At 34.0% G+C, this 14,196-nt stretch overlaps 1 protein-coding gene across 1 annotated transcript; it reads right to left on the reverse strand.

Moving 5' to 3' along the window:
- Positions 1–12,597: 12,597 nt before the first annotated feature.
- On the reverse strand, positions 12,598–12,774 carry BDZ99DRAFT_369010 (uncharacterized protein; the record flags this gene model as incomplete). Its single annotated transcript, XM_033714787.1, has 1 exon — positions 12,598–12,774. A coding segment is annotated over one exon (177 nt), but the record flags the coding sequence as incomplete, so codon positions are not given.
- Between the last annotated feature and the right edge of the window lie 1,422 nt (positions 12,775–14,196).

The following is a 14,196-nucleotide window of genomic DNA, read 5'->3' on the forward strand; positions in this document are numbered from 1 at the left end:
GTTGTAGTTTAGCTTAGCTAGGCTTAGCTTCCGTAAGTAGAACGCTATAGAGTGCAACTTCCCTTATTTATTTAGTTAGTTAAGTATTACTTCTAATACTTTATCTAATATATTACTTTTAATAGTAACTAGTTTCTATAGATTAAAGATTGCTAATACTAGTTTTAAGGTAAACTATGCCTTTAACTTGTTAAATACGCTCTACGCTTCTATAGTCTATTAGTATTTAATATTCTTCCTAGTAAGTTCTATAAGTAGCTCTATAATTTTTAAGTAACCCTTAATAAACTGTTTATAGTAATTAGCTAACCCTAGGAATAACTATAGTTCCTTTAAATTTATAGGTTCTAGCTATTTTTAAATAGAAAATACTTTGCCTTCTTCTATTTTAATCTGTCCTGGACTAATAACGTATTCTAGAAATCCGACCCTTTACCTATAGAACTTGCACTTATCCGGGTTTACTATAAGGTTGTATTTTTTAAGTCTTTTAAGTACCTTTTATATATATATCTTATATTTACTTAGCGTTTCTAAGTATATAAGAATATTATCGAGGTATACTACTATAAACTAATCTAAGTAGCCTTTTAGTACTAAGTTAACTACCGCCTGGAATATTACTAGCGCGTTAGTAAGCCTAAATAGTATTACTATATACTTAAAGTATCTATATTAAGTTCTAAAAGCCGTCTTCTACTCTTCTCCTTCTTTTATCCTAATTAAGTAGTACCTTTCGCGTAAGTCTATCTTTATAAAGTACTTAGCCTTATATAGTTAGTCTTTAAGTTCGGAGATTAAAGGTAATAAATAGCGGATAGCGGTTTTTAATTATAATTTTATTTAGTTGTCTATAGTCTATATAAAGGTATAGCTTACTATTTAGTTTTAGGATAAATATTATAGGGTAACCTGCGGGTAATTCTAATAGTCTAATAAATCCTTGCTTTAGGTTCTTTTCTAGGTATTCTTCTAGTACTTCCAGCTCGCTCTAGGCTAGTAAATAGATTAGTCTAAACTGTAGTTATTCGCCTAGTACTAGGGGAATATAGTAATTCTAAGGTTAGTGCTTTAGTAATATATCCTAAACCTTCTCTATAAAAATTCCTCTAAATTTATTATATTCTTCTGGCATATCTAGTACTTTTATTATCTTGGCTAGCTGCCGGCTATTTATAGGTCTAGGCTACTATTAGCTTATTACCCGTTTTTTTCTTTAGGTGTTTTTACCTTATAAGGTATCTATATTAATATTTTATTTTTACTTAGGCTTATTCTAGCGCAGGGTGCCTTTTAGTCCGCTTTCCGATTAGATTTTTACTTTACTAAATTTCTAATTAACTTAGAAATTATACTGCTTTAGCTATAGTATACCTAAAATTATATTATATCTCGCCGTATCTATTATATCTATACTAATAGTTTCTCTATATTTTTTAATCTATATAATACTTAGTTAAGTTTCTATAGTTACCTGCCTATTACTATATTATATAGGTGTACTATCTACTATATATAGTCTATAGGGTCTATTTTTCTATTACTTATTATAGTATCGACCGCGATACCCTACCTACCGAAATTCTGCCGCAGATTGCTATAACTCCAGCAATCTGCACCGGCCTACTACTGTTAGCCGGCCTCCTGCCCTGCCTGCCCTGCTCCGCTCCTATTTCGCTTCCGCTTCCTATTCTGTCCCGCTCTAGCTATCTACCGGCTGCCCTCTTTTCCTATTACCTAATCTAGTAAGGACCTCGCGTATACGCGTGCCACGCGCCGAAACGGTATAAAGGCCGTACACTATGCGCTCGGCCACGCCCTTATATCCGGTGGCCCGTTTCCTGTTTTCCTATTCTTTATACAACGTCTTAATTCTCTATATAGCATTGTATATAGCACCTAATTAACGCTCCTTTTTAAGCCCTCGACTTTTTACGTGTAGCGCTATTATAATATTACGTTATATCTACTTTTACTACTATAAACACCTCTGCTAACCTAACTATAATACTTTTAGAACTTATTAGCTCTATAAAAAAACAGCAGGCTGCTGTAATAGAAGTCCTGTCCGCCTAGAAATAGGAAATTGCTGCTCTGCAGGAGGAAGTAGCCGTAATTCGGTCTAAATCTACCCCTACTCTACTACTAGCGCCCGACTAATAATTTGCAGGGCCTCCTGTTTATAAATTAAATAATAGCTTAATACCTGCTAATAATATAAACTGTATATAAACCCCAACTATTAAAGTTACTCCGCCAACTTTAATAGACTTCTTCCTAATAGCTACCGCCCTGCTAACTCTAAAAACCGAACGTCTAATTAACCCTTTAATATTTAAGGGGAGTTAAAAGGAACTCCTAATCTTTATCTAACAACTATAGTATAAACTGGAAGGAAATACTAATTAATACCTAACTAAATATACTCGCCTGCTATACGCTTACTTTTAATTAGAATCTAACCTGTTAATGCTTATTAACCCCTTAATAGACTAAGATATCTATACTATTAATTAACTTATCCAATTCCTGCAAGCTATATACAGTAATTTAAACTAGAAACTTATATCCTTAAATTAACTCTATATACTAAAATAAGGAAGGCGTGCCTTTATATTACACTTTGCTAAATTCTAATAACTTACCGCTAATATAGATCTGAATAAAGCTGGCCTAATAACTTAGCTCTAATACTCCCTTTTTAATAAACTCTGCTGTATAATAGTTAGCGCTACTACCCCGGATAATCTAAATAATTATACTAACTTAATTGCAAAGTATAATAATAATCTATAATTCCTGCCCGGCTAACCCTTTTAATATTCCCCTCTATTATAAAAGGACCTAGATATAATAGAAATTAATACATCTAAATATGCTCCAGCCGGCTTAGCTAAATAAGATAAATATTGTTAAAAGGGCCTCTGCTTTAAATGCGGAAAGTATAGCTATATCTCCTGTAATTGCTCTGTTCTCTTACCCTAAGTCTAATTATCTAGTATAGATAAGCCTTTAAGCCCCTAACCGCGTATATACGCGTAATTAACTAATTCCACCTAATTTTTATCTGCCCGCTATTCCTCCGTGTTTACTACTTTATTTTCTAGCTTTAATTAATCTAGAGGTAGCCGCTTATCCTGTATAAAAAAGTTGTTAAAAGCCCTGTTCTAGGGCTAAGTTACCCCCCGGGACTATTCCAACCCCGGATTTCTATAAACCTGTTTAAAGAACCTAAACCTAACTCCTGGAAATAATAGATTTTTATTCCTATTTTTGTATAATAAGGCCCTACCTATATAGATACTATAGCTCTAATTAATAGTAGAGCTATAGGTATAGGTTATATTTATAGGAATCTAGCGCGCGTATAGAACCTCCGCCTTAACCTGCTCTTTTATATCTTACGCCTAACTAGATTTAATAGAAAAACGCTTAAAAAAGAATAAATTACGCACTCTATATAAGTAACCCTCTGCTACCTAAACTATATAAAATAGATCCGTTTCTATATACTAGAACTTAGTAAATATAAGCTACTACTAGAATAGCCCTAGCTGTATAAGCACTGTATTGGATTTAACTATAATAACTAACAACTGTTGTTTCGATTATCCTAATACTAGGCGCGATGCCTGCGCAACTTCCGAACCTTTATAATAAGAACTTATGTAGAACAGCTTCCTAAAGCGCCCCTTATTAAGCAGTGCCCGATACCCCTAACCTAACGCTCTTACTCGCAGTAATCGAGCCTATCTATACGACACCGATATAATTACTAGCTTCCTAAAATAGTACGCTAGATAAATATACCTAACCCTAAACCTAAGCTAGAAACTAAACCTAAAACTAAATCTAATTCTAAATTTAAACCTAATACCCGGACGGATATCTATATACTAAACGCGGCGTTTATAACCTAATTAGCCCGACAACCCGATTATAAAATCTTTGCTATTACTGTTGCCGATATTAATAAGGCCTTAGCTCCGAAAACCCGAACTAACCCAGCTATAAAAGTCCTAGTATAATATTACTATTTGCTAAAAACCTTCTCCTAACAGGAAGCTAATAAGTTACCTAAATACTAAATATATAATTATAAAATTATGCTTAAAGACGGCAAACTGCATAGATTTAGCCTATTATACGGAATGTTATAAAACAAATTAAAGGTGCTAAGGAAGTACCTTAACAACAACCTTGCGAAAGGATTTATCCGTGCTAGTTTATTACCTATCGCCTCTCCGGTTATCTTTGTTAAGAAGCCCGGAGGAGGCCTATAATTCTATATTAACTACCGCGCACTAAATACTATAACTGTTAAAAACCGATACCTAATCCCCTTAATTTAGGAAACCTTAGTATAATTAAGTAAGGCGAAATACTACACGAAGCTTAATATTATCTCCGCATTTAATCGCTTATAAATCGCGAAAGGAAACGAATAGCTAACTGCTTTCCGGACGCGATACGGCCTGTTTAAATACCTAGTAATGCTATTTAGATTAGCTAACGCTCCTAGCACGTTCCAACACTATATAAACAATGTGCTCCGCCTGTACCTAGACGTATTCTATACTGTATATATTAACAATATTCTAATATATAGCGAAAACTTCGAAGACCACTAGCGTTATATAAAGCTAGTCCTAAAAGTAATAGAAGCCGCCGGCCTATAACTAAATATTAACAAGTGCGAATTTTATTAGGATAAGGTTACCTACCTAGAGTATATAATATTAACCGGCGGAATTAGTATAGACCTAAATAAGATTAAGGATATCTATAACTAGGAAGTTTCCTATAATATTAAGGATGTATAAGCCTTTATTAGATTTGCAAACTTCTACTAACAATTTATTAACAATTTCTCTGGCCTGGCCGCTCCCCTAATTGCACTTATAAAGAAGGACGTTCTGTTCCGGTTTAATAAGTCCTGCCGTGCGGTATTTAAACAACTTAAGACAGCGTTCACCACCGCCCTAATCCTCTATTATTTCGACCCCGAACTGCCGATTATTATTAAGGCCGATTTGTCCGACTATATAAACGCTAGAGTGCTCTCGCAAATAAATAAATAAGGAATACTCTAACCTATAGCCTACTTCTTAAAATAATTAAGTTCTACTAAATACAACTATAAAATCTATAATAAGGAACTCCTAGCGATTATCCGATGCTTTAAACAGTGGCGGCCTAAACTAAAAAGCGCAGTATTCCCGATTTAGGTTCTTAGCAACTATAAAAACCTGCAGTACTTTACAACTATAAAGCAGTTAAGCCACCGACAGGCTTATTAGTCCGAATACCTGTCCTAATTCAACTTCTTAATTACCTACTAACCTGGTAAGTACAGTAAGAAGCCTAACGCCTTAACGCGTTGTACGCAAGATGCGCCTGCGCAAGAAAAAGCTTAAGCAGCCCAAAATTAGATACTGCTCTGTTCTAACCTGTTCACGCAGTTAAATCTAATAGAAACCGACCGAATAATTTAGGAGATTATTAAGGATAAATACCTAAACAATAAGTTTATCCAGGAAGTCCTGGAAATATTACGCTCCGGAGTACGCCGCTCTAAGAAGATTACCCTAAGCAAATGTAAAGAGCAAGATAGTAAGCTCTACTTCCGCAACTAAATAGCAATTCCTAATAATAATAAACTAAAGATTAAACTGCTTCGTTATATGTATAATTCCCCTGTTAGCGGCCACCCTAGATATAGAAAAACTCTAGAAATCCTCTAAAGAGAATACTACTAGCCGCATATATTTAAAATAATCCGCCGATTTATAGTATACTATTACACCTATTGCTATATAAAGGCTTTAAGAGAGAAGTATAATAGCTTCCTAAAACCCCTGCCTATCCCGCAGCATCGCTGGCGAGATATTTCTGTCGACTTTATTATTAAACTACCCGAATCCAAAGGCTGCACTAATATTATAGTTGTAGTAGACCGCCTAAGTAAGTACTAATATATAATTTCCTATAGAATAATTACGGCTAAGGCTATAGCCGACCTATTCTACTAATATATTTGGGTATATTACGGATTGCCTAATATATGCGTATCCGATCGAGGATTGTAGTTTATCTCCGCATTTTAGGATAAACTTTGTAAGTAACTACGCATTAAAGCCTAATTATTATCGGCCTTCCACCCGGAAACTAATAGCTAAATAGAGAAGGCTAATTTAATACTAGAATAAGTCCTCCGCGCCTATATAAACTATAAGCAAGATAACTAGGTTACCTAGCTACTGTCTGCTTAGTTTAAGGCAAACAACACCCGATCTAAATTAACAACAGTAATACTGTTTATCGCTATCTTAGGACAACACCTAAAAATAGGCTTTAAACCGCTATTAGGAACTCTACGCCCTACCTATTAAGCACTATAAGTACTTAAGGCTAATTAAATAGTTAATAAGATATTAGATATTAAGCAGTTTATCCGCAAAAAGATAACTTAGGCCTAAGCGATGTAAGAAGAATACGCCAACTGAAAATATATAGGCGCACCGGCCTATAAAGTAGGTGACAAAGTCTAGTTAAATACACGGAATATCCGTACAAATCGACCCGCTAAAAAGCTCGATTAGAAGAACCTAGGGAAGTTCCCGATTATATAGATTATCTCTCCGTATACCTATTAACTAGGCCTATCTAAATCTATAAAGATATATCCTATCTTCTATATTTTATTACTCCGTCCTGCCGCTCCGTAAGCTAACTACCTGCCTAGCCAGGAGTTGCCCCTACCTAAACCTATTTAAGTTAAAAAAGAAACTAAATAGTATATTAACTGTATTAAAGGCATGCGCCTAAACCGGCGCCGAAAGCAATATAAGTACTTAGTCCGATAGACTAGATATAATAACCTGTTCTAGCAACCTGTTAACAACCTAAAAAATACTACTACTATAGCTAATTATTATTACCGCTACTCTAAAGCTTATAATCCTGCGTCTAATAAGCCCTGTTCTGCTAGACCCTAAAACCTTAATTAAGATTTAATTTACGGCCCTACTCCCGATAAATAGCCGTATATATTATAAATAGCGCCTTCTACTTACTAAAAGACTTAGGTTTAGAAGGGGGGTACTGTTACAGTATTAACCGCGATATCCTACCTACCGAAATTCTGCCGCAGATTGCTATAACTTTAGCAATCTGCACCGGCCTACTACTATTAGCCGGCCTCCTGCTCTGCCTGCCCTGCTCTGCTCCTATTTTACTTCCGCTTCCTATTCTATCCTGCTCTAGCTACCTACCGGCTGCCCCCTTTTCCTATTACCTAATCTAGTAAGGACTTTGCGTACACGCGTGCCACACGCCGAAACGGTATAGAGGCTGTACGCCACGCGCTCGGCCACGCCCTTATATCCGGTGGCCCGTCTCCCGTCTTCCTGTTCCTTATATAACGTCTTAATTCTCCACGTAGCATTATATATAGCACCTAATTAACGCTCCTTTTTAAGCCCTTAACCTTTTACGTGTAGCGCTATTATAATAGTAGTAGAATATATTAAAGGTATATTTATTAGCTTTTATAAAGTAGATTAGGTAGTATTTATCTAGGGTAAATACTACTCTATATTTCCTAGCCTAGTCTAGTATTACGCTTCTAGAATAGTTCTAGCCAGTTTAGGCAGTTCTAAGCTAATAAGGCCTAGATACTACTATTTATACTACGGAAAAACTCTAAGCAGAGTAATTTCTAATATATTGCGTAAGAAAAGTTAGGCTAGTGCTATATATACGACCTTTTTTTGCTATTTATACGATGCCTTTTTACTATTTATACAACCTCTCCCCCTATAACCCCTTTACCGCGTTCTAATTAGCTTAGAGTAATATGCTAGAGCTCCGGGTATTTACCTATATATTATATAAGGCTATATATAAGGTTGTATATAAGCCCGTATATAAGGCTATATAAAATAGAAGGATAAGCCGTAAAATAGAAAGGCTATATAGCCTTTCTATTTTATATAGCCTTATATACGGCCTTATATAGTATAAGTCTAAGTTTAAGTATAAGTATAGAATAGAAATTCTATACTAAAAGTACCTATATACCTATATACCTAGGAGAATACCTAAACTATCGATTTTACACCTAATAGCGGCCCTTTTTCTATCGCTGCTAGCCTATAAGTACCTATATAAAGTCCTTATTAATAAGGTCCTCTATATACTTATTAAAATCCTTATTAGCCGCCTTATAAGCTGCCTTATAAGGCTGCAGCAGGCCTGTTAACTGCGCTATGCTTTCTATAATAGGCTGTAAACCCTGTACCTGTGCTTCTAGTAGCGTAATCTTCCGCTTAAGGTTTACCTTAGTATTCGCACGTTGCTTTTTTATAGAAGGGCCTAGTATTAAGTTTTTAGGTGGCCTACCGCGCTTCCTAGGCGGCTAAGTAATCGCGAGCGTAGCTATTAATAGAGTAGTACTTTTAGTAGCCCTTTATTAACCTAAGTCCTCTATAATTAGCTATATAGGTATTATTATAGGCTCTTACTATATACCGGCTAGTCTACCTCTATACCTACCTCTATATTATATACCTTTATAAGCTATAACTACTATACGTGCTCTATTTACTAGATTATTTTGCTTAGTAATTTTAAAGCTAGATAGCTCTTATTAAGTAGAGGTAGTTTTTTTAGCTAGCCGGCCCTTATACTACTATATAACCTAAGGCTATTAGATAAGCAATAGGGGGTTAATAGAGGGTAGTATAGGTGTAGGCTCCGGTTTAGTACTAGGCTATATAAATAGCTAGTATCTATTAATTAATTCTAGTATAATTTTATAGACGTTTATCGCCGTATAGTATAATTTTTAGTGCAGTTTATAATAGCAGGGCATGCTATAGGTACTCTAGAAGTTGCCGGAGCATACTATAGTAAACTAATCTTTTTTAGCTAGTTAAAGCTGCTTCTATAGTAGCTTTAGCCCTTTAGGCGTAACCTTGCCTAGAAGGTGTTTAAATTCAGGTAATTTAAGGTTAATTAGTGTACTTTATAAGCTCCGTAAGCGTTTATTTCTAAGCTTATTATACTACCTATAAATAAGGTTATTAATCGCGCTTACTATATTATATAGGTCGCCTTTAGCGTTTACTAGGCTCTTTTTAAAATAACTATACGAGCCCTTTAGGCGCGAGGTAACTACGTTGCTGTAGTAAAAGTATTTACTAATCTAGTAGTTAGGAAATTAAGTTTAATATAGCTCCCACTCGGCCGTAAAATAGGCAGCTAAGCTCGGTTTAATTAGTGTATACTTATTAATTAATTCCTTTTAGCTAGCCGTAAAGTTGTCTATAAATTTAAGCTTAAGAAGCTTATTCCAGGCGTGTAGAAACTTGTTATAATCTGCCTCTACTAACTTAAGTTGCTTTAATATAGGCCCTTCTTCTCCCTTACGTATTTCTAGTATAGCAAGTAAACTCTATTTATCCTTCTTCTATACCTTTATAGCTTTTAATCTAATATTCTTTTTAATATACTATTTATATAAAACCTGTTTAACCCTAGGAAAACACTATATAAGCGCGTTTTTTAGAGCCTCCTCTTTATTAGTAATAAATACGTAAGGCCTTATACGTAGCTGTTAACAGAGTTCCTTAAGAGCTATAATAATAAAAAGGTAGTTAAGTTCCGTCTCGCTAGCTAAAAACGTATAGCCTACCTTAAAGTTTATATTAGAGAACGTAACTCCAATAATATACAACATCGGTATAAGAAAATAATTCGTTTTATATATACAATCTAGGAGTAGAATATCCGGATTTTTCTTAAACATTTTAAGGCTATTAGGGTAAATAAAAAAGAGGTAAGTAACCTGTTGCGCGTCGTCTAGGAGGAAGCTATACTTATACTTCTCGCCGCCAGGACTTTTATACGTTTCCAGCTGTTATAGTAGCGCCTGCGTAGGCGTAAGGCTACCTAGCCGCTTCTTTTTATACTTATACTTCTTATTATATATATCTTTAATATTAAGCTTCCGTCTACTTAATAGAAGGCCGTTAAGAATAGTATCTAGAGCTACTTTAGAGTTAATCTAACAACGTATTTATATAATAATAGAGGGCGTACGCTTCTAATAAATAGCCGGCAGGCCGTTATCTATAAACGGCTTGTAGTTATATTCCTTATAGCCTTCTATAGTAGTATAATTAACTATACGTATATTACTAAGGAACTAGCAGTTAGTACGCTTAGAGGACTAGTTCTATATATATAATACTATAGGATTTTAAGGTTTACTACTGTAGTCGCATTATATAGTAATTCGACGGAGTTGTTTCTAAGCATTATTATATAAGCGCCATCGAACGATTCTATAGCCTTCTTGCATAGCGTAGCGGTTAATAGAGTTCTTAGCGGCCTTAATACTATTATAATAGCTATTTAGAGGCGGGCGTAGGGCAGTAAAAGGTTCCTTTATAGTAATAGAGGAGGAAGAGAAGGTGTAGGTATAGGTAATTAAGTTCGATTTTAATATACGTATTTAGAATCTATCTATACTCCGGAGGAGTCGGCCTAATAAGCGAGCTAATTAGAACGCGGTAAAGGGGTTGCAGGGGGGGGAGGTCGTACGAATAGTAAAAAGGCATCGTATAAATAGCAAAAAAAGGTCGTATATATAGTACTGGCTAAAAGTTATAGGTTTATACTTTTAAATTAATCCGGCTTATTCTAAATAATTCCGAACTAAAGGGACCTAGGCAATACTAATAGCGCTATAGAAGGACTCTAAGCGGAGTAACCTCTAGTATCCGCCTAGAAAAGGCTATAAAAAGGGACTTTCCTTTTCTACCTTTTAGATAGCGGCTTATAAATAAACTACTAGTTAGATTAACTATAATTATTATTCCTTTCTACTATTTAGGCGTTAATAATCTTATACCCCCTTTTTATTAATCGTATACCCTTTTTTTACTATTTATACACCCTTCCTCCTCCCCCCCTCTAGTTGTTTTACCGCCTTCCTATTAGCTTAGAGGGTGTTCTAGAGCCTTTAATTCGCTTACTTAACTTACTTACTAATTCTAAATACTTTTTCTAAATGCGGCCGTGTATATATAATATAAGCAATTATATTTTTATTATCTATAATATACTTGCTATAGTCCTCTAGCTGCTACTAATATAGACCTTTAATACTATAGAGGAAGCTAAAAAAGCGCTTATAGAGCACGTAAAAGCGCAAGGCTATAGGCTTATAAGGTACTGCTCTAAAACTAATAAAAAAGGAAAGGAAATAAGGAAAATATAGTTTAAATACTGCTTTAATAGCAATCTAGAGTTTACTGCACGCGTGCACTATATATCTATAAAAAAGTAGACTATATAATATATAGTACACTTACTTAGCAGCCTTCTAGCTATAATAGTAAATATCTATAGCTATAGAAAACGGAGGAGGCAGCTTATAATAATTATTATTCTATACTTAAACCTACAGCAGCTATATATAATAGGAAGCGCTTAGCCTTAATAAATATACTTATTCGAACGGATATATTAAGTAGAGCAAGGCCTTAAAAAACGTATATAAAGCTGTTAAAGAAGGGGGCAACTATTACTATAGATAACGTTTAAAATAAAAGAATATAGTATAGAAATAAGCTTCTCGGTAGCCTTATACCTATATAAGCCCTCTTTAATACGCTGGAAATATCTATATTTTCTGCACCTAATAGCTAAGTAAGGAAGTATATATATAGCTATATAAAGGATTACTAGAACTGTATTAATTACCTCTTTTTTACTTACCTAGATTCTATTACAATTCTGTAGTTAAACTATAATATTATACTAATAGACTGCACGTATAAAATAAATAGATTTTATATACCGTTTTTATATATAACTGGTGTAATATATATAGGTAATAACTTTAAAATTGCCTATTATTTTATTCCTATAAAGAAGGAAGTAAACTATAACTAGGTAGTATAGCAGCTCTTTAAGCTCTTTTAATACTATTCTATTAACGTATTCCACTACTAAGCCGGCTAAACCACTAAGCCGGCTACTTTTCCTTAGTATAACTAACACTATATACGCGTAGTTAATTTATTCGCAACTAGCTATAGAACTTATATATAATATACTTAGATTAGATTTAGAAAAAGCTTTTTAATCCTTTTTATACGTACGCGTATTATGCCCAGCCTCTCTATAGTTTCTACAGCGCCGTTAAGCTAGTAGAGCTCTATTTATACTATTTCTACTACCTACCTTTTTCCGTGGATTAGATGCTCTAAACACTTTAGCAGCTATATATAACGCTGCTATACTATACTTTATTATACTGCTAGTCTAGATTCGCTTTCTTTTACAACCTTTACGCTTAGTTATCTCTGCTAGTTGCTTTTTAAGCTCTTTAACACGGGCTTTAATAAGTATATTTTCGTATAGCATTTCTTTAGCTCCTTTAATAAGCTTTAGGAAGCCTTTTTAGGCGGTTATTAGTAACTATATAAAGGAATTACTTACTAGCCTTAACTATAATCTAAATTTATATATATTACTTAGGGTCTTTAATTACTATAGTGTTTTTAGTAGAGGTGCTAGTAGTAGGGTCCGTAACTGTATATTAAGGCGATTAAGAACTACTTGCGTGTTAATAGGAACTAATCTAGAGGCCTTAAAGGCCTTCTTATAGTTTTTATATATAAATACGTTAAAAAACGCGTTTTTAAAGGCTGGTAGAAAGCCTTCTTTATTAATATAGTAGACGCGTTGGCGTGCTAAGTTTTATATACGTTAAGAGTACTTTAGCTTTAATAGCAAGAAGTATACTATATTAAGTAGCTAAAGTATATGCAATAAATGCGCAGGTATATAGAGGGTAAAGATTTGTTATTTAACGCAATAATCCTTAAAATCTTAGTTAAGGTAGCTCTTATAGCCGTCTAAAATTAGCAACCTATATAACCCTACCTAACGCGCCTTTATATACGTGTTAAAGTGCTTTAACTACTTAAAACTAAGCTTATTATTAGTCCAGCCGTTTTTAAAGACAGAGAGCTTTTAATTATATAGTATCTCTGCTTTCTTATACTATACAGAAATATGCACGCGTTTTTTATAAATAATAAATAGTAGGGTTATATATCCGGCAGCGCAGATGCTCTAGATAACTGTAACCTACTTTTAGTTGCCTAGTTAAATAAGATTAGGCCTTATATATCTCTCTAAATCTATAACAACCTTTATTATACTAATTATACCTATTTAAAAGCCAGTCTTATTAAAGTTGTAGATATTATCTAGGTGGATGCTATACTTAGCTATAGTTTCTTGCACGAGAGTAAACTATATATTAATAACCTCTAGGTCTTCCTAGAGTATCCTCTAGCAGTTTTTTGCCTAATTAAAAGCTATTTTAAGCTCCTTTATATAAGATATAAACTGTTAAGTCTAGTTCTTACCTACTAGTATCCTACTACGCGCAGCTAGTACTTTATCTACTATATCTGCCACCTTATATAACTAGGGCGCAAATTCTTGCGAGTCTAGGTTAAGGATATATTATATAATTGTGTGCTCTTCGGTCGCAGTAAGCTTTAGGCAGTTTAGTTATAATTAAGGTCGAAATATAATTCTATAGAGCCGATTAGAGAGCCGCTAATATTATATGTTAAAGGCTGCTGCAGCGCGTTATATAGTCCTAAATTAACTAGAGGTAAAGGCTTAAAGCGTGAGATTAATACTGCCTTCTTACTAAAATAGATAATCGCTACGTTGTTAATGTATTACTATATAAATATAGTGTTAGTTATACTAAGGAAAAGTAGCCGGCTCGGTGGTTTAGCCGGCTTAGTAGTAAAATACGTTATACTACGCGTTTTTTTAATAGATAAGAAATAGGCTCTAAAAAACGCACTATATTAATAATAGCTAAATATTCTGCGCCTTTTATATATATAGCATATTAAAAAGAATATTAACACTAAGCTAGCTAAGGTATATAAGGATAACCCGATATTTCCTATAGGCTATACTAATGCGCTAATAGAAAATAACACTAAAGAGTAGAAGGCGGCTAAGGAAAAAAAGTAGAAAGAGAAAAAAAGTAAATTTATTATCCGTTGGACCGCTATAATAAAGCTAGAACTCTTTAATTAATTTAATAAGGCCTAGAATAAGCTACTTAATAACTATAAGAAGAGGCTT

Source organism: Mytilinidion resinicola, assembly GCF_010093595.1.
Source record: "Mytilinidion resinicola strain CBS 304.34 unplaced genomic scaffold BDZ99scaffold_3, whole genome shotgun sequence".
Lineage (NCBI taxonomy): Eukaryota > Fungi > Ascomycota > Dothideomycetes > Mytilinidiales > Mytilinidiaceae > Mytilinidion > Mytilinidion resinicola.